The sequence below is a fragment of the Musa acuminata genome, chromosome BXJ1-6 (genome assembly GCF_036884655.1).
Source record: "Musa acuminata AAA Group cultivar baxijiao chromosome BXJ1-6, Cavendish_Baxijiao_AAA, whole genome shotgun sequence".
Classification (NCBI taxonomy): domain Eukaryota; kingdom Viridiplantae; phylum Streptophyta; class Magnoliopsida; order Zingiberales; family Musaceae; genus Musa; species Musa acuminata.
This window is the reverse complement of record NC_088332.1, coordinates 7,287,177-7,302,413: the sequence shown is the minus strand read 5'-3', so window position 1 is coordinate 7,302,413 and position 15,237 is coordinate 7,287,177. Positions and strand designations below refer to the sequence as shown.

Here is a 15,237-nt window from a genome sequence, read left to right as displayed (position 1 = left end):
ACAACGATAGGATAAATAAACCTATATATTTTACTTTCTTAACAATATATAAGAATCCGGATACTAAATGTACCTAACAACATGGAATGATATATAATTAGCTCTCCCTACATTGACCAAAAGTTATGTTAGGTTTTGGGTACAATGGTAAAAGTGGATCTGATAATATTGATCCAAATCTGTTGACTTTTGTATGGTCGAAAGAGTTATATAAAGGGTCTCCCTCGTGACTGCATCTATACATTGACTCGAATAGATTCTCTGATGCCTCTTCTATTATTACCTTGCAAATCTAATACACATTTTGCATCGATTACAATTCTATTCTTCACAAAAGCTAGTACAATGTAGCGGATGGCTCGGATATTTGAGATGCCTGACTTAGAGCAACAAAGCTATATATTTGTGTGGGTTGAACGCATCACACCTGAAGTAGCAACTCATTCTACCACAATAGCATTTCCACAACTCACAGCAACAAATGAGAAGCTAATTGCCTCGCCATTGACGGGATGGATCAAACAAATAAGTCAACCTGCCAATCTAACAAACAGCTTTCTTTATCAGGTCAAAAGAATTTAGTCCCTACAACGGGCTACCAGTTTGCACATTGCTTCGATTCTGAGAACGAAGGAATACAAATCACATAATTTCTAAATGGTACAGAAAAAAGAAGGCATAGCTTAATTTGGCCCTCATGATTAACTCAACCCAATCCCCTCCCTCCCGTCTCTTCTCCCTCTCTTCCCAGTAATCTTTACCTTGTGCAGCACAGAAGGGAGCATAAGTGGGATTCGATACGATCCGTATGCAGGGACAAGTAATACAAGCTCGAAAGTAGCTGCTAAGATCACAGAGATAGGAAGGAGAACTTCAATTCAGCAACTGGGCTACTCTGTACAGAAGGATGCTTCCCTGGTTCTGGGTCACTTTGAAGAAGAGATGATCTTTTGGGATTGGAGAGCAGCAGCTGTTGCATATCCTTGGGAAGAACATTAAACACCACTCGAAGGTCTCCTTTCAGCTTCTGGCATACTACTGCAGAGTCCTCGCTAGCATCTCCCAATTGCTGCAAATGGGGAAAAAATGTTGAATATCAGCAAGCAGACCAAGTCCCTCTGAAGATTTAAATAATATCAGGCAGGGTCCAGTATTTATCAGATGTGATGATCACGTATCTAAATTATCCATGTTCGATGGTTGCACAGATATTAATGAATGAACAAGTACATACAGCATTATTAAAGAATAAAGAACCCTGAGAAAACATATGATCAGATTACCTCACATAGTCTTAAGCATAACAAGTTGAACCAAACTTTCTCCAACAGGTGCAACTAGCTTGCTTCATTTAACATCTACATCAGGCTAAAATAGATTTTTTACAAAATGCTCATGAACTACTAGAACAATATAATAACCTCGTGGATGTTAGTGCAAGGAACTAAAAATTAACATCAAGAATCATTGTTTAACCCCTAGATTCTGCTGTGAATGAGCTTTCGACAATCCAAAGCTAATCCAAGCAAGGCTCACCAAAGAATAATCCAGTCAAGATATCACGTCCAACCACATATAGAGCTTTATTCAACATTCTTGTTTATTGATGTGTAACCACATAATCAGGCCACCAGATCATGGCTGCAGATTGCCAGGTCCTGATGTCTTTTTTATTTTTTGAATTTCACTCTACTTCTGTGGTATATTTCACACATATATGCATGTATGTACCGTATTCACATCAAGTCCACCATGCCATCAGTGCAAAAGGGAAGTTGAATGGCTATGCATGTCTAAAATGATACTAGGGCACCACCATGCCATTACTTTAACATGATCTATTGTATTAGAGAATATGATTATATACTGTCATCTACTTACAGACTTCGTTTCCTGTTTAGGTGAAGCCATAAAACACACTGCCGAAAGAAAGATGTTAAAAAAAAACTCCTCTCTAGTCAGAGTACATATTGGAATACAGGTTTGTCAGGTTGTCACGAAGGTAGATAAGAATCTTCATATGTGTAAAAGCAACTATCGTCAGGCACTTCTTGCTACATTCAAAAGACGCAGCATTTTGCAATAACCATACAAGAAAAATTAGACACTTCACATGTGTGCTAAAGGAAATTGCAGGGACAGTAAATTAGAAAGGGTAAATAATAGAAATAACTTTGAAAAAAGAGCTTGCTAGAAAGCTTGAGCACTAGCGAAAACTCAAAAGAATGGTAGTTTTAGCAAAGGTACCAATCAGAAGTTAGAAAACGTATGTTATAAAATTATTAGGGTCCACCACCTCCGCCTTCCACCACCATTATCATCACTATCATCACCAACATCATTAATGGGAATCAAAAAAGACAGAGAGCGAACTATTTCACAACAAGATGACAAAGTGTGATCCATCTTCTCTTGGCTTCTCACCAAAACTAGTACTATGGCCATCACAACTGTTATCACCATACACAACCACCCTCTTGAATCAGAAAACAAAATGAGAAAAATGTTGCCCATAAGGCCATTTTACATAAAGTAAACGTTTGTAAGTTAAAAATCCAAACATATGTCTTTGATCATGCAGTTTTATGTTCCTGGAACTGGATTAAGACATAAGGTGTAATGTTCAGGACTGAGAGATGAGTCTGATTTCTGAAGTTTAGGAGATACAACCACAAAAAGTTGAAATAATAAACATACTAGAATTTCTTGATTCAAAACAAATGCACCAACTTATGCAACAATTCATATGAAGAAAGCATTGGAAGTTCATACAAATCCACATTCATGAAGGATAACAAATTCGAATATTTACTGAATGTCTTATGATCAACTGAATAGTTGCATATACCATGTATTAAAAAATAAAATGCCTTTATTATTTCAAAATTTTGTAACTCTGAAAATTATGATATAAAAAATACAATATCAATAAAAAACACTTCAAAATTTCAATCATCCAATGTTAAATGATTGTTTATGATAATATATGCTATGCATACATTTCTTGTATGCTTTTCTGCTTTTCTTTACTGCTTAATGGGAGTGGTGATGGTGGTAACAACTATGATGATTATGATGGGCAGTCAAGAAAAGAGACGAAAAATAAAGAGGCTTTCAACTTTCTCGGGGCAGAAAAGGTTTCTTCTCTTTGTTAAGAGAAAAATGATGATCATGGTGGTAGTGGTGACAATAATGCTGTTGGCAAGTGATGGTAGACAACTAAGGGGGGGATAAACAATCTGGTACAGATTATCTGATAAATATTCTTCCCCATTTTCAGTGAGGAGCATAAAATGGTAGCAACTATCATCATGATAGGATAGGGAATGATTCCAGAAGTTAAACAGTGTACTCAAGAAAAGAAATAGTATAGCTATGATAAACATGTTGAGACGAATATGTAAAAAAGATACGATAAACAATAAAAACATTCTAGAGAATCTAAAGGGTAAACTATTAATAAGCATAATTGATAGACTTGTATCAAGGTATTCGCCAATGCAATGAAGAGAATAGGTTTACAAGAGAACTTATTTTATTGCATATTTTATTTTATTGCATCTGCCTATCTGATCTACAGATTTTATTGCCTAAAAGTCTCATAATCATACCAGAAAAGGCTTATACTAATAGGACTTATGGGAATATTGTCAGTCTCCAAAAGCAACTCCTAATAGCTTTATTACTCTTGTAATCTATGCTAATAATCATTTTAGGACTCGGAAGCCAAATAGACTTAAACTTTGACTTTAAAGAGTTCCAACAGATCAACTTAAAATAATAACGAAAATACATCCAAAAATAATAAAAATTATAAAATTCAGTAAGGCTATAATTACTAGAACTTCGTGAGAGAGCTTTACTAGACATCTCCCTTCCTAAGTTAAAAAGGAGTGGATTCAGCAAGCTCCAATCTTTGCATAATGAAGATAAGGAAAGTTCTCTTACCGTACTCCCAACATATTCAAATGCCATGATATATATTGATAACTGACTTCCAATATATTCAGATGTCACGAAGTGTCTTGAAAAGAAGCCAACCACTTTAATTAAAGAAGGCATAGATCAGAAAGTGATCATGATGAAAGCAGAGAAAAGTAGTGATAAGCTCTGTTGTTTTTTATTTTTCTTCTTGTTCTACTTAACACAAATTTATACGAAACTGTTATTATTGTTGGTTAGTTTGTATTAATTGTTGTATCATATGCATCATGACTTAAGCAACTACCTTGACTTAACTATAAAGTTGGATAGCAATATGTTTAACTGTCTAAACAGCATCATCTATCCATGATACTCCTACAGCAACAGTAGATTCTACGGATATTAAAACACAAGCACACACACACATGTGCACCTACCAAGGACCAAAGGATACAACAACACATGGCCCATTATCAGCCTAGAGTCCATATCAAGGTATTAGTCAGAAAAGGAACCTAGCATCCAGATCGTATGCAGAAAGCACGGTTAGGATGGACGTCTATACATATTAAAGAAAGGATTAAAATATTGTATGCTCCGTGTACATCTATACATTTGATTTCATATTCCTCATCAACTTAACATGTTAAGTTAAGGGCAGATGAGTTGCATTATTGCAGGTTTAACATTTAAATGGATGAAAACTGATCCTGTAAAAACATTTCAAAGTAATTCATGTCAAGTGTAATATGAAATGCATGAGATATTTTTTCACATTGTGTTAGTCATATCAAATGGAGCATAACATTTAGTATTCACCAACCATTATCAAACATCAAAAGAACAAACCTGTATCTCTGCAAGCAAATGTCTTTCAATAGCATTAAAAGAATCAACGATCTCCACTTCAGACATTTTAGATATAAGCTTATTCATGTCAGTGCTCATGCGAGCCTGCCTCCATAGCCTATGTTGCTCTTGCTCTGCAGCAGCACGCCTTCTATGGAACCAGGGCATGAAATTTTGTCCTTCCAAGAAGGACCTGATGTAAAACAAAATTAGTTGAAGTCAAATACAGAGTGGTGATGATATCAAGTGGAAATATCCAATAAAAGACTAGGATACTAAACTTCATCAACAGCACTATCACCTGTACAATTCCAACCAATTGGACCTCATCCTCTTTGACAAGAACTTCCCTGGCCCTCTTGTGGCCAGCCCACTGAGAAACTCGTCAGCATGAAACGGAGGCAAGGGTGGCGGGTCGACAAAAGGGGAAGTTCCCTTTGAAGGGGTGGTTGCCCTTAGATAGGGACCGAAGGGTGCAAGGAAATTGGTTGTTAGCTCCAGAAAGTGCCGCCGCAATATCTCATTGTTGGCAACAGACATGGACTCCTCAATCCTTGGAGAATCGATTAGCCTGTTCAAAATGGCGGTGTCTGGCTTCGTCGTCGCTGTATAAGTGCTCCAAACAGCTTCCTTGTGCTCCGTCATGAGGCAAAGAGGGCCCTCCCTCCTTAGCTTCATCGCATTCAACAAGCCCGAGGGGGAAAACTTGTTCAGCGAGAGCTGCTCTAGGTTGAGCTTTCCAGGCCGAGAGTTCCTTCCGGGCATCCCAGTCGAGGCCGAACGGCTGGCCACGGGAAGAGCACGGCCGGTATTAGGCCCGGGACTGCCCACCGAGACGACGTGAGGGATGTTCCGCAGGGCCTTCAAGAAGAAGAGATTGGTCACTCCGAGAACCATGGGGGGGAACTCCTCGTCTTCGCCTAGCGAATTGAGCCGGGCAAAGCCGGGGTCGTGGATGGTAAAGTAGGGCCGGAAGTCGACGGAAAACGGGAGCGGTGCAACGAGGCTGACGAGAGCGGCGACTGCTTCAGAGCATTGCGGGGGAGTTGGGGCGATCACCAGGAGAGGTTCGCCAGCGAGCATCAACTCCCACAGGGTCCAGAGGTGGAGGAGGAGGCCGCGGAAGCTTCCGAATATGTCGGCGTCGTGAAAGAGGCCGTGGGGGACGGATGGGTTGGCGGGAGGGAAGGGGGCGGCGGCGTCATAGAGGGCCGGGGGAAGGTGCACGCGAAGGGCGGCGCTGCCGATCGGGAGGTCCATGGGGGCGCCCGGGGCGGGGGCCGGCCAGGCGGCGACGTGGGAGGCGACCAGGCCGAGGGCGGAGGGGCCGATGTCGAAGCAGAGGGGTCCGAGGATCTGGAGAAGCGGCCGGAAGACGGAGGAGTATGGGGAGCGGGAGAGGATGACGACCGACTTCTGCTCGCCACCGCGCGGGAGGCGCTCGTCCTGCCGCCGGCGGTTGAAGACGTATCCGTAGAGAAAGTCGCCGCCGTCGGCGGCGGCGGCGGGGAAGCGGAAGGAGAAGATGCAGTCGTGAATGGAGGAGGAGGAGGAGGAGGAGGGCCGGTGGGCGGTGTTGGGGTTGACGTGGTGGTGGGACATGGAGTCGGGGAAGGAGGAGAAGGCGACGAGGAGGAGTTGGTGGTGCGGGAGGGAGTCCGGGGGGAAGCACTCCTCCACCAGCTGCCCCTGCTCCAGGTCGAAGCGGATGATACAGAAGGCCACCACCCATCGCCGCAGCGCCTCCGGGTCCGCGCTCGGCCGCGGCCCCGCGGGGTCGCGCCTCAGCGACACCGACGGCAACCGCTCCATACGGATCAGGCTCGGAGCCTCCTCCTTCTGCCACTCCCGATCTTATGTACAGTTCATCTGCTGCCGCTGCTAATTGAGAGATCGGCGTTGTGAATTGGCTGCATTCATCTGGATCGGAGTTGCGAGTTGGGGACGCGAGAGAGAGAGAGAGACAGAGAGAGAGAGACAGAGACGGAGGAGAAGAGGTGGTGGGTTTCAACGGCAATCGGATCGGACTTGCCCCGTTTACTGCTATTTAACATCTGTTAAAACATAGAGACGGTGGTGGTCGCATATTGGGTTCGGATACGACTGGATCCGAATCCGTAGTTAAATGGTGGGATGGAAGTTAAAACGAAAAATTACACAAATAGCCCTCTAAAGTTAATTTTTATATTTATTCTTTAAATGTTAAGTCTCAGCATTAAATAAAAATAAATATCCTTAAATTTTAGCCATTGTTGGACTGTTAAAGCAATGATTGAATGAAACCCTACACTTGATTATTACCATGGTAAGAATAAAATATTATGTGATGTGATAATGTTTAGATGAGCTCGGTTGGGTCTGTAATTTAGGTTATGATTTTTTATTTATTAATATTTTTTAGAAATTAATTATTTAATATTTTAAGTAGGATGATTTTATTTTTGTTAATAAATTAAATATAAAATAAATATAAAATTTAAAATAATATTTCTTATACAAACGATTTATCTCTTCTTATTTAAGGGGACAGATTCTTCTTCTTCATTAGTATCAACCTTAAATTTTATTTTTAAATCAAAATATATTATGCGGGGTTCTAAAATATTTTTTTATTTCTTTAAGTATTAAAATTTTATTATTGGATTATATTATATGAAATTTCTAATATTTTTAAGAATAAAATATTAAAAAAAATTATGTGATGTGATAGATGTTAATGATGTTTAGATGAGCTCAACTCTATTGGGTCCACATGCTTAAAAAGATTGATGTGGCTAAAAAAACAATGATTATAAGTCTATAGTAAATTATTACTGATCTCAATTGATATGTTTTGAAAGGTTTTTATAATCCATTTAATTAAAAAAAAATTGAGATATGAGTTGAATATTTTCTTATCCTCCTCATGTTGATTGAACTATCGTGCCCTAATTAATTCAAATATTTATCTTATTATTATATAATATATGTTTCTAATATACTTTAATCTTAAACTATCAAGTGGTATATGATTAATTTGAATATTATTAATAAAAATAAAATGCATATGTTGTTTTAAAATTTAAAGAGATAAATGCATTATTTCCAAAGTTTAGCCAAAAATAATATGAAGAAAGCACTAAGGTAACATTTTAAAACTAAGTCGATTTATTAGATCTTCATGGAAAAAATTTTATGGTCAAATATTGGCTTTGGCTAAAATTCGGTTTAGTCGGATTAAAACACATGAATGCATCCAAGAAAATATAGTGATGATGAGATCATTGCATGCACTCGTTTTTTAGTGAGATTAGATGGGAAGAAGGGCATTTTATATTACTCACATGAATATGGGATAATGATAGGTAGAGCATTTTTTTTTATTTTTTACTCATTAATATGTTGACAAAGTTGCTAAGCCTAAATTCTAAACATGTTAAACTTTCTTTATTCAAATTAAACTAGATGAATATTAATTGAATCAATCATAATTTAATTAAAAATTATTTGACTTAATTGAATTAAATGAAACATCTTATCATTTAACAAGAATAACTCTTCATCGTGACCTCATACGTTAAGTGACGTTGTGGTGGTGGTTTGACTTTGTCTTCATTGATCCTCCTCTTTTCGTTGACAAATAATAGTTTCTCGTCATAACAAATGATGAATAGTGAATAAAAATAATGATTCTTTAGTATTCTTCTTTTTTTTCCATCACATATTTTCTTATCTTTCCTTAGTTTTTCTACTTTTTCTCTTCATCATAATGCCCCCCCCCCCTCATCGCAATCATCCCCACCCACCCTATTGCTTTTTCTTGATCCTATTCCATCTTCCCCTTATCTCTCATGATAATTTGATAATTTTGATTTTATTTATATTTAAATATATTTATCATTTATTATATATAAATTTTAATATTATTAATTAAGTTTAATGATAATTTTATTTTCTTAAATTGAATGAATGAATTAATTATGAAGATACGAAAATACCAAAGGTTCTCCACCCCTAATAAGGATTCCCAGGGAATGATAATAGAAGAAGCATTTCTCGTCGTGTCCTATCACATTGACATCACTAAATATAAACTTATAACATAATTTATTAGTATTTAGATAAAGAATATAACGCTTGTTTAGTTCACCAAATAAAATTGGGCTTTTGGGCTTCGTTAGTTGTACGTCACAATGCCTTATGGCGAGAAAAACCACCCAATCCACAAAAGCTCACAATGCCTTAACCCAAAACCAAACCCCTAGTGAGCTGTTAGTGGAAAATTCGATCAACATTCTAAAATGAAAGGGTCGAGTCGACTTGATCAATTCTTTATTAAGGAATTATTATGGTTGGCATATGAGTTATCTCATGAACTCTCGAGAAGTCTTCTACGAATATATCGGAAGCATCCGACGAGATTCCTTTAATGCTCAAGTTATTATTTTATTTAAAATAAAAAGTATATATTAGATTCTAAATCCTTTTTAACTTTACACGAGGGTAAAGTATTATTTGAAACAATTTGTTTGTGTTTGTACACATTCTTTGATGCACGTCACGCGAAAAGAATCGTGATGATGATTGATGGTGGATGTGAAGTTGATCATCCACCACCAAAATAGGTATCGGGTCAACCATGGCCTTGAAATGATTTATATTTTTGACTCACCAATGATCAATTCTAAAGCAAAACATGATTCATAAGGAGTCCAAACATATAAGCAATTGGTACGTTTCATCTGCTAAAAGTGTTCCTTCTTAACAATTTAAACATGTGTCATTTTGTGGTCAAAATTGTGTCACTATGTGGGAACATATCATGCTATCAAATCTTCCCTTTTATTTCATTAATATATAATTCAAACTATTATATCACTATCTTCATTGGATAATACTTTATAAGTTTGATGTATCACAAGCATTTAGATTGTTCATTTGCATTATGACATCATAATTCAAATATTGAATTCAACAATCAGGTTGTATATATTGATTCTTCCCAAATTCTAAAACTCACTCATATTATATATATATATATATATATATATATATATATATATATATATATATATATATATATATATATATATAAGGTGAGAGAAAGGTGGTGAAGAATAATAATAATTATATTTAATCTTCTAGTATCTTTTTCTCTATAAAGTTAAGAGGCCTACTCTCTTCCAAGCTTCTTTCCCAAACCCTAACAGTGAGTTTGGTGTGCACAACTCTGAAAGCAATGAGAAAACAACCCCAATGGCATTACCTATTCCTTTGGTGGGCCAACCATGAGATTAGGTAATAAGCGGCCAGGTTGTCTGCGGTCTTGATAGGAACAACTAGTGAGCATTATGGAGCATCATTTACTCACTAATCTGTGCTTACAATTAATTAATTGCATGTGGAAAGTATCAAAAGACATTCTCAAGGACCACATCTTGTCCTTGAGGGACACTGCATGTAAAACATGTAATATATATTTCAAATCCTTCCTCAAACATCATCATACAACTACCACTTTCCCTCTCTAGGAAAGAAGTTAAAGAAAACAAAGAACAAATGCAACTCTCTCTCTCTCTCTCTCTCTCTTTTATGCTGCTGTATACCTGGACTTGGAGCTGGCACTGGAATATATATGTATATATATATATATATATATATATATGACTTTGTACAGCTTTGGAAGCTATGATTTCTGCCACAATCACATTGTGAGTGGCTGCCCAACCACCCCTCTTTGCCTCATCCCCCTTTGCTCCACAGCAATGGTGATGGACCCCTACAACAAAAAAAATAGAAGGAAACAAAACAGAGAAATGGCCCACAAAAAACTTAGCCTGGAGAAGCAGCTTCCATCCATTGTCTGCTTCTATACACTTACAAAGACACCAACAAAATACAGATATCAGGAGCTCAATTTCACCTGGTGTGACCATCTTCCTCGCTGGAACACACTCCAATAATGTAGCCTCCATCTGTCAAAGATATTAATTCAGAGTTAATGCTGCAGTACAATGATTTCAAAGCTATTATAATCAATGTCGCCATAATGATAATATCAGACAGATAGATGGCTTCGAGAAGGGGGACATTTTATGTGTCTTTGTCCTTTGCGTTAGGTGTGAGTGTGAGTGAATGCATGTGGAACATCTATTAGGTGCACATTTCTTTATGTCGAATGGAGTGGAGAGTAAAATTGTAGAGGAAAATTGTTACAAGTAGCAAACCGTAACTCAAGTCCGATGAATAAGCAGCTTATGGCTGTATCATAAAGAATGTGATGATTGAAGGTATGAGACAGAACCAAATTACCTTCATCGTTTGCATACTAAGCCATCAATGAAACAAGAGCATTGCACGAGTTCCTCGCTCGGAGTTCCACGCTCCTCAGATCACGAAGGTGCTCTAATATCTCTTGAAGAAGATGTATTCCCTTGTCTCCTTTCTTCAAGGAACTGATGCAATGTTTGATAAACTCTCTATCACCCTCGAGGGCATGCAGTCTCTCGTGGATGTTATCGAGCTCTTCCACAATTGCAAGCTTCTTTTGCTTCTCTGCAAGATATGAATTTGTTTTAGTCGAAGCATCAACTGCCGCCTCGTTTTCCTCGCTTATGGCATCAAAGAGAGGAAGAAGCCTCTTCCCGTTACAACCCGAGGATCTTTGTTCACCATGTAGGTTCCTGCTAGCCTCTAGATCAACTGACAAACCATTTGCATCGTCATGTAAATCATCACCTGAAGGTCCATAATTTCCATTTGAAACATGACAACTTTCATCCGTAATATGCTCTATGGCATCTGAATCATGAGTGTCTTCATCATCCAATGTCAGAAGTTCACTCTCCAATGCCTTGAGTTGCTCAAGTATTGAGAGCCTCTCTTCCTCAAAATCATCCAACGATTCCCTAAGTGTGATTGTATGCGTTGCAGTGCCTTGATTTGCCCCTGAACTTAACACATCATCAACAAGAGTATTTTGATTGTTTTCATCAGGATCATATGCAAACCCGTTCCCTTCATGGACCTCGAAGGAGAGATCATCACTGTCTTCAGCACTTGATGAAGTAGAGAATGTTCCAGCAATACCATTGACCTTGTGCTTTGCGGTTTGTCTCCTCTCCTTGGCCTTGTATCGAAGAATTTTCTTTCTGTACACTTCTAGCTCCTTCTCCAAGTCTTGTTTCTCCTTCTCCCTCTTCATCATCAGCTCATTTAAAAGTTGCAATGCTTCCTGGTCATAATCCGACTGTTCTTCCATCATCCGCTGATATTGCAATGCTTCCATCTGCATAGCAGCTTTCTCTTGTTGAAGCCTGGTTATCATTGCCATTGTTTGGTTTGCAGCAATGGCAGAGGCACTTCTCTCTTCCTCAAGCTCAGTATATAATGCACTCAGAGCTTTTTGTTCTGCCTTCAAAGCAGCTTTAAGCTGATCTACGGTCAATGTATCACATCCTTCAAACTCACCGGCAACGCTTCCATCTAGAGACTCTGTTCCCGATTCTCTCCTTCCAAGAAAAAAACTTTTAATTAAACCATGAATACCATCAAGATAAGTTGGCGTCTCAGGTACTCTCTCCTCCTCAATCTCATTATTGTCTGCAAACACAGCAACATGGTCTGGCCTTTGTGCAGCAGTCACCACCATTGGTTCAGTTTCAGTAACCAATATTTCTTCAACAAAGAGGAGGCAATAATTAGCACATAAGAGTTAAGCGTATGACTGTGCGGTCATATGAAAATGAAAATTTGATTATCTTGAAGATTCATAAAAGGGATGATCTGAAGCTGGTACCTTGGTCTATAGTAGTCATCTCATTATAGCTCTCTGAGAGTTGATCTTTTGATCTTTCTGACAATAAAATTGGCTCAAGAGGATGTGCATGATCACTGTTTTCCTGGTTGCATATCTCACTTCCTGTAGATATTCCACAACCAGTGTCCACATCGATCAATTTGTTGTCTTCTTCAAAATCTATAGTCATCAATAAAATGTATGTTTACAACAAGAAGATAGCAATATTGATAAGCACATAAAATATGATTAACTATATCAACAAAATAAGGACTAAAATTGCTTTCCTAATCATCTTACCTTTTGTTTCAGGAAGATCTTCTGCGCTCCTTAATGATTCCACTTGAACAATATCTTCAAGTGATCTAACTGATGTTGCTTGAGGAGCAATGGTTTGATGATCAGATGAAGCATGAAGATATATGGAATTCTGTTTGACGATATCATCCCCTTCCATCCTAGACAATGGTATCTTTTCATCTTCTAAGACGCTCCCTGTATCAAGAGTGATTTCACATTGTTGAGCTCCATTCATCTCAGAAAAATTCTCTACAATGGTATCAGCCCTCTCTTCGGGAGAGGCCAATACCTTTTCCTCTCCTGATATGGTGAGTTGTTGGGCTCCATCCATCTCAGAAAAACTCTCTTCAATTGTATCAGCTTTCTGTTTAGAAGAGGGCAATGCCTTTTCCTCTGATATGCTTCTTTCATCAACAGTCATGGCACATTGTTGAGCTTCGTGTATGTCGGAAGAATTATCCGTAACAGTATCAGCTGCTTCTCCGGCAGAGACCTCTGTCGCCATGCTTCTCATGTCAACATCATCAGCATGTTGCTCTGCTGCAACATCAACAGAACAATTCTCTCCAAAGATATCATCACTCCCTGCAGCTGAGGCCAATGGTTTCACCTCTTCCATAACGCATCCAACATCAAGAACTTTTGCTTCTTGCACAGCTCCAACATTCCCCAAAGGATTCACTTCAACAATATCAGCCATCTTTGTAAAAGAATCCAATCCATTTTTCTCTGTAATGCTCCCGATATCAAGAGCCATGGCATCAGTCCTCTCTGCAGAGAAAGCCACCGGTTTCCTCTCCTCTGCGATGCTTCCGATGTCGACTACCCCGCCATCTTTTTCCCCTCCAACAAGCCCAAGCTCTTGCTGGCGTTGTTTACTGAGCACAAACGAAGCAGGGCTCTTCGTCATGGTTGCAGAGTCGATCAGCCGTACCGGAACCAACCGTTCCTCATCGTCATCGCATATGTTTCCCAGACGCCGAGTGAGGACTTCAAAGGAAGGGTCGTCTACCAAACAGCAGGCGTCGGAGAATTGGATGAGGGCCTCTTCTTCTTCTTGTTCCTCCGCCGCCCTCTCTGAATCGGCAGCGCACGTTGCCTCCTTTCTTCCCACCTTCTCTTCATCATCATCCTCCTCCTTTTCATGGCATCGATCAGATGGATCTGGAGGTACCAACTCCCACTTGTTCACCTTTTCTCGACCAAAGATGGCGTCTTCCTCGAAACCCTCCTCGCGATCGCCCACCGCAATCTCCTCAACCGAATTCCCCTTCTGGTCATTCTCCGACACGTCCCAGTAAGGCTTGAAGAAGATGTAGGGCGAGTAGAATCCGCTCTCGATGACGACGTCGCAGCACGAGCACCGCAGATCCTTCGCCCCCTCCTCGCTCCGCTTCATCCAAGACAGCACCGCGGCCTCGACGGGCCGCGACGACGACGGGCAGCAGTCCTCGCACATATCCCCGGCCTCCGCCAGCCGCTGATGGCGGGCGCAGTAACCCATCCCTGCGACCTCGGCGGCGTGCTCGTCGCAGAGTAGGTCGCGGCAGGCGCCACGCTGGCGGCGTCCGCGACCATCGGCCCGGTGCTCGAAGTAGTGGTCCACCCGGGAGCAGAAGACGCAGGGGGGCTTGAGGCCGAAGAAGTCCGCGAACCGGGCGATGAGGTAGGCGAAGAGCCCGTTGAGCAGGAGCAGCAGGATGAGGGTCCATTCCAGGACGGCGTACGCGAGTACCACCGCTATCTTGTTGCCGTTCCTGTGCAAGACGGTCGCGAACTTGTTGGCCGCCATGGCTACACGGATCTTCCTCTTTCGTTTATATGGAGAGAGAAACAGAGGCGGAGTGGTGCTCCCGGATGCGTCGAGAACTGCCAATGTAGATGCGGATAGCGATCGCAGAAGACCGGGGAAACGAGGAGCCGCCCAAAGAAGACCGAAGGAAGGATCAAGAAAGAAATGTTCAAGTCAGACAGAGGAAGATGACACAGGAAAAGGAAAGAAGAAGATGAAAGCGCCCAATTTTATCTTGGCCATCCCAAACCAAAGCGAGAACGAAGCTGCCGACCGGATTACTCGATCAAATCCAGCTTTGGATTCTAAACACATGGCGACGCCGTGATTCCGCGACAAAATCCACCGCCTACGAATTGGATCTGACGGTGGGGAGGACCCACCGTGGCGAGTTCACCTCTCTGCTCTGGTCTGGCACAAGTAACCTGCAGTCGAAGTGGAGTTCTCAGTTCTGACGTCCTCCTCCTCCTCTCCTGGCCCACGAATTCCAAGGCGCGCTGTGGAATCGTCGAGCGACCGAGCACGCCGAGATGCGTCGAAAACATGGCATGGATTCGCCCCTTCGTCAAAGGAGGGAGCGGGGTGGGGAATACCT

The 15,237-nt window shown here is 40.4% G+C and overlaps 2 protein-coding genes across 3 annotated transcripts; both read right to left on the bottom strand.

The window, feature by feature from the left end:
* Positions 1-544: 544 nt before the first annotated feature.
* Positions 545-6,800, bottom strand: LOC135675953 (uncharacterized). Its single transcript, XM_065186630.1, has 3 exons — positions 5,075-6,800; positions 4,774-4,966; positions 545-1,069 (listed from the first exon to the last, which is right to left on the bottom strand). Exons 1-3 carry the CDS (start codon positions 6,583-6,585, stop codon positions 851-853), a joined length of 1,923 nt encoding a protein of 640 aa, XP_065042702.1. The 5' UTR covers positions 6,586-6,800; the 3' UTR covers positions 545-850.
* A 3,411-nt stretch (positions 6,801-10,211) lies between these two features.
* On the bottom strand, positions 10,212-15,237 carry LOC135675952 (myosin-binding protein 2-like). Of its 2 annotated transcripts, none has more exons than XM_065186628.1 (4): positions 12,851-15,237; positions 12,551-12,730; positions 11,065-12,429; positions 10,212-10,727 (listed from the first exon to the last, which is right to left on the bottom strand). In XM_065186628.1, exons 1-3 carry the CDS (start codon positions 14,640-14,642, stop codon positions 11,081-11,083), a joined length of 3,321 nt encoding a protein of 1,106 aa, XP_065042700.1. In that variant the 5' UTR covers positions 14,643-15,237; the 3' UTR covers positions 10,212-10,727; positions 11,065-11,080. The 2 variants fall into 2 exon arrangements, with proteins under 2 accessions (XP_065042700.1, XP_065042701.1); XM_065186629.1 differs by having other exon boundaries at positions 12,551-12,673.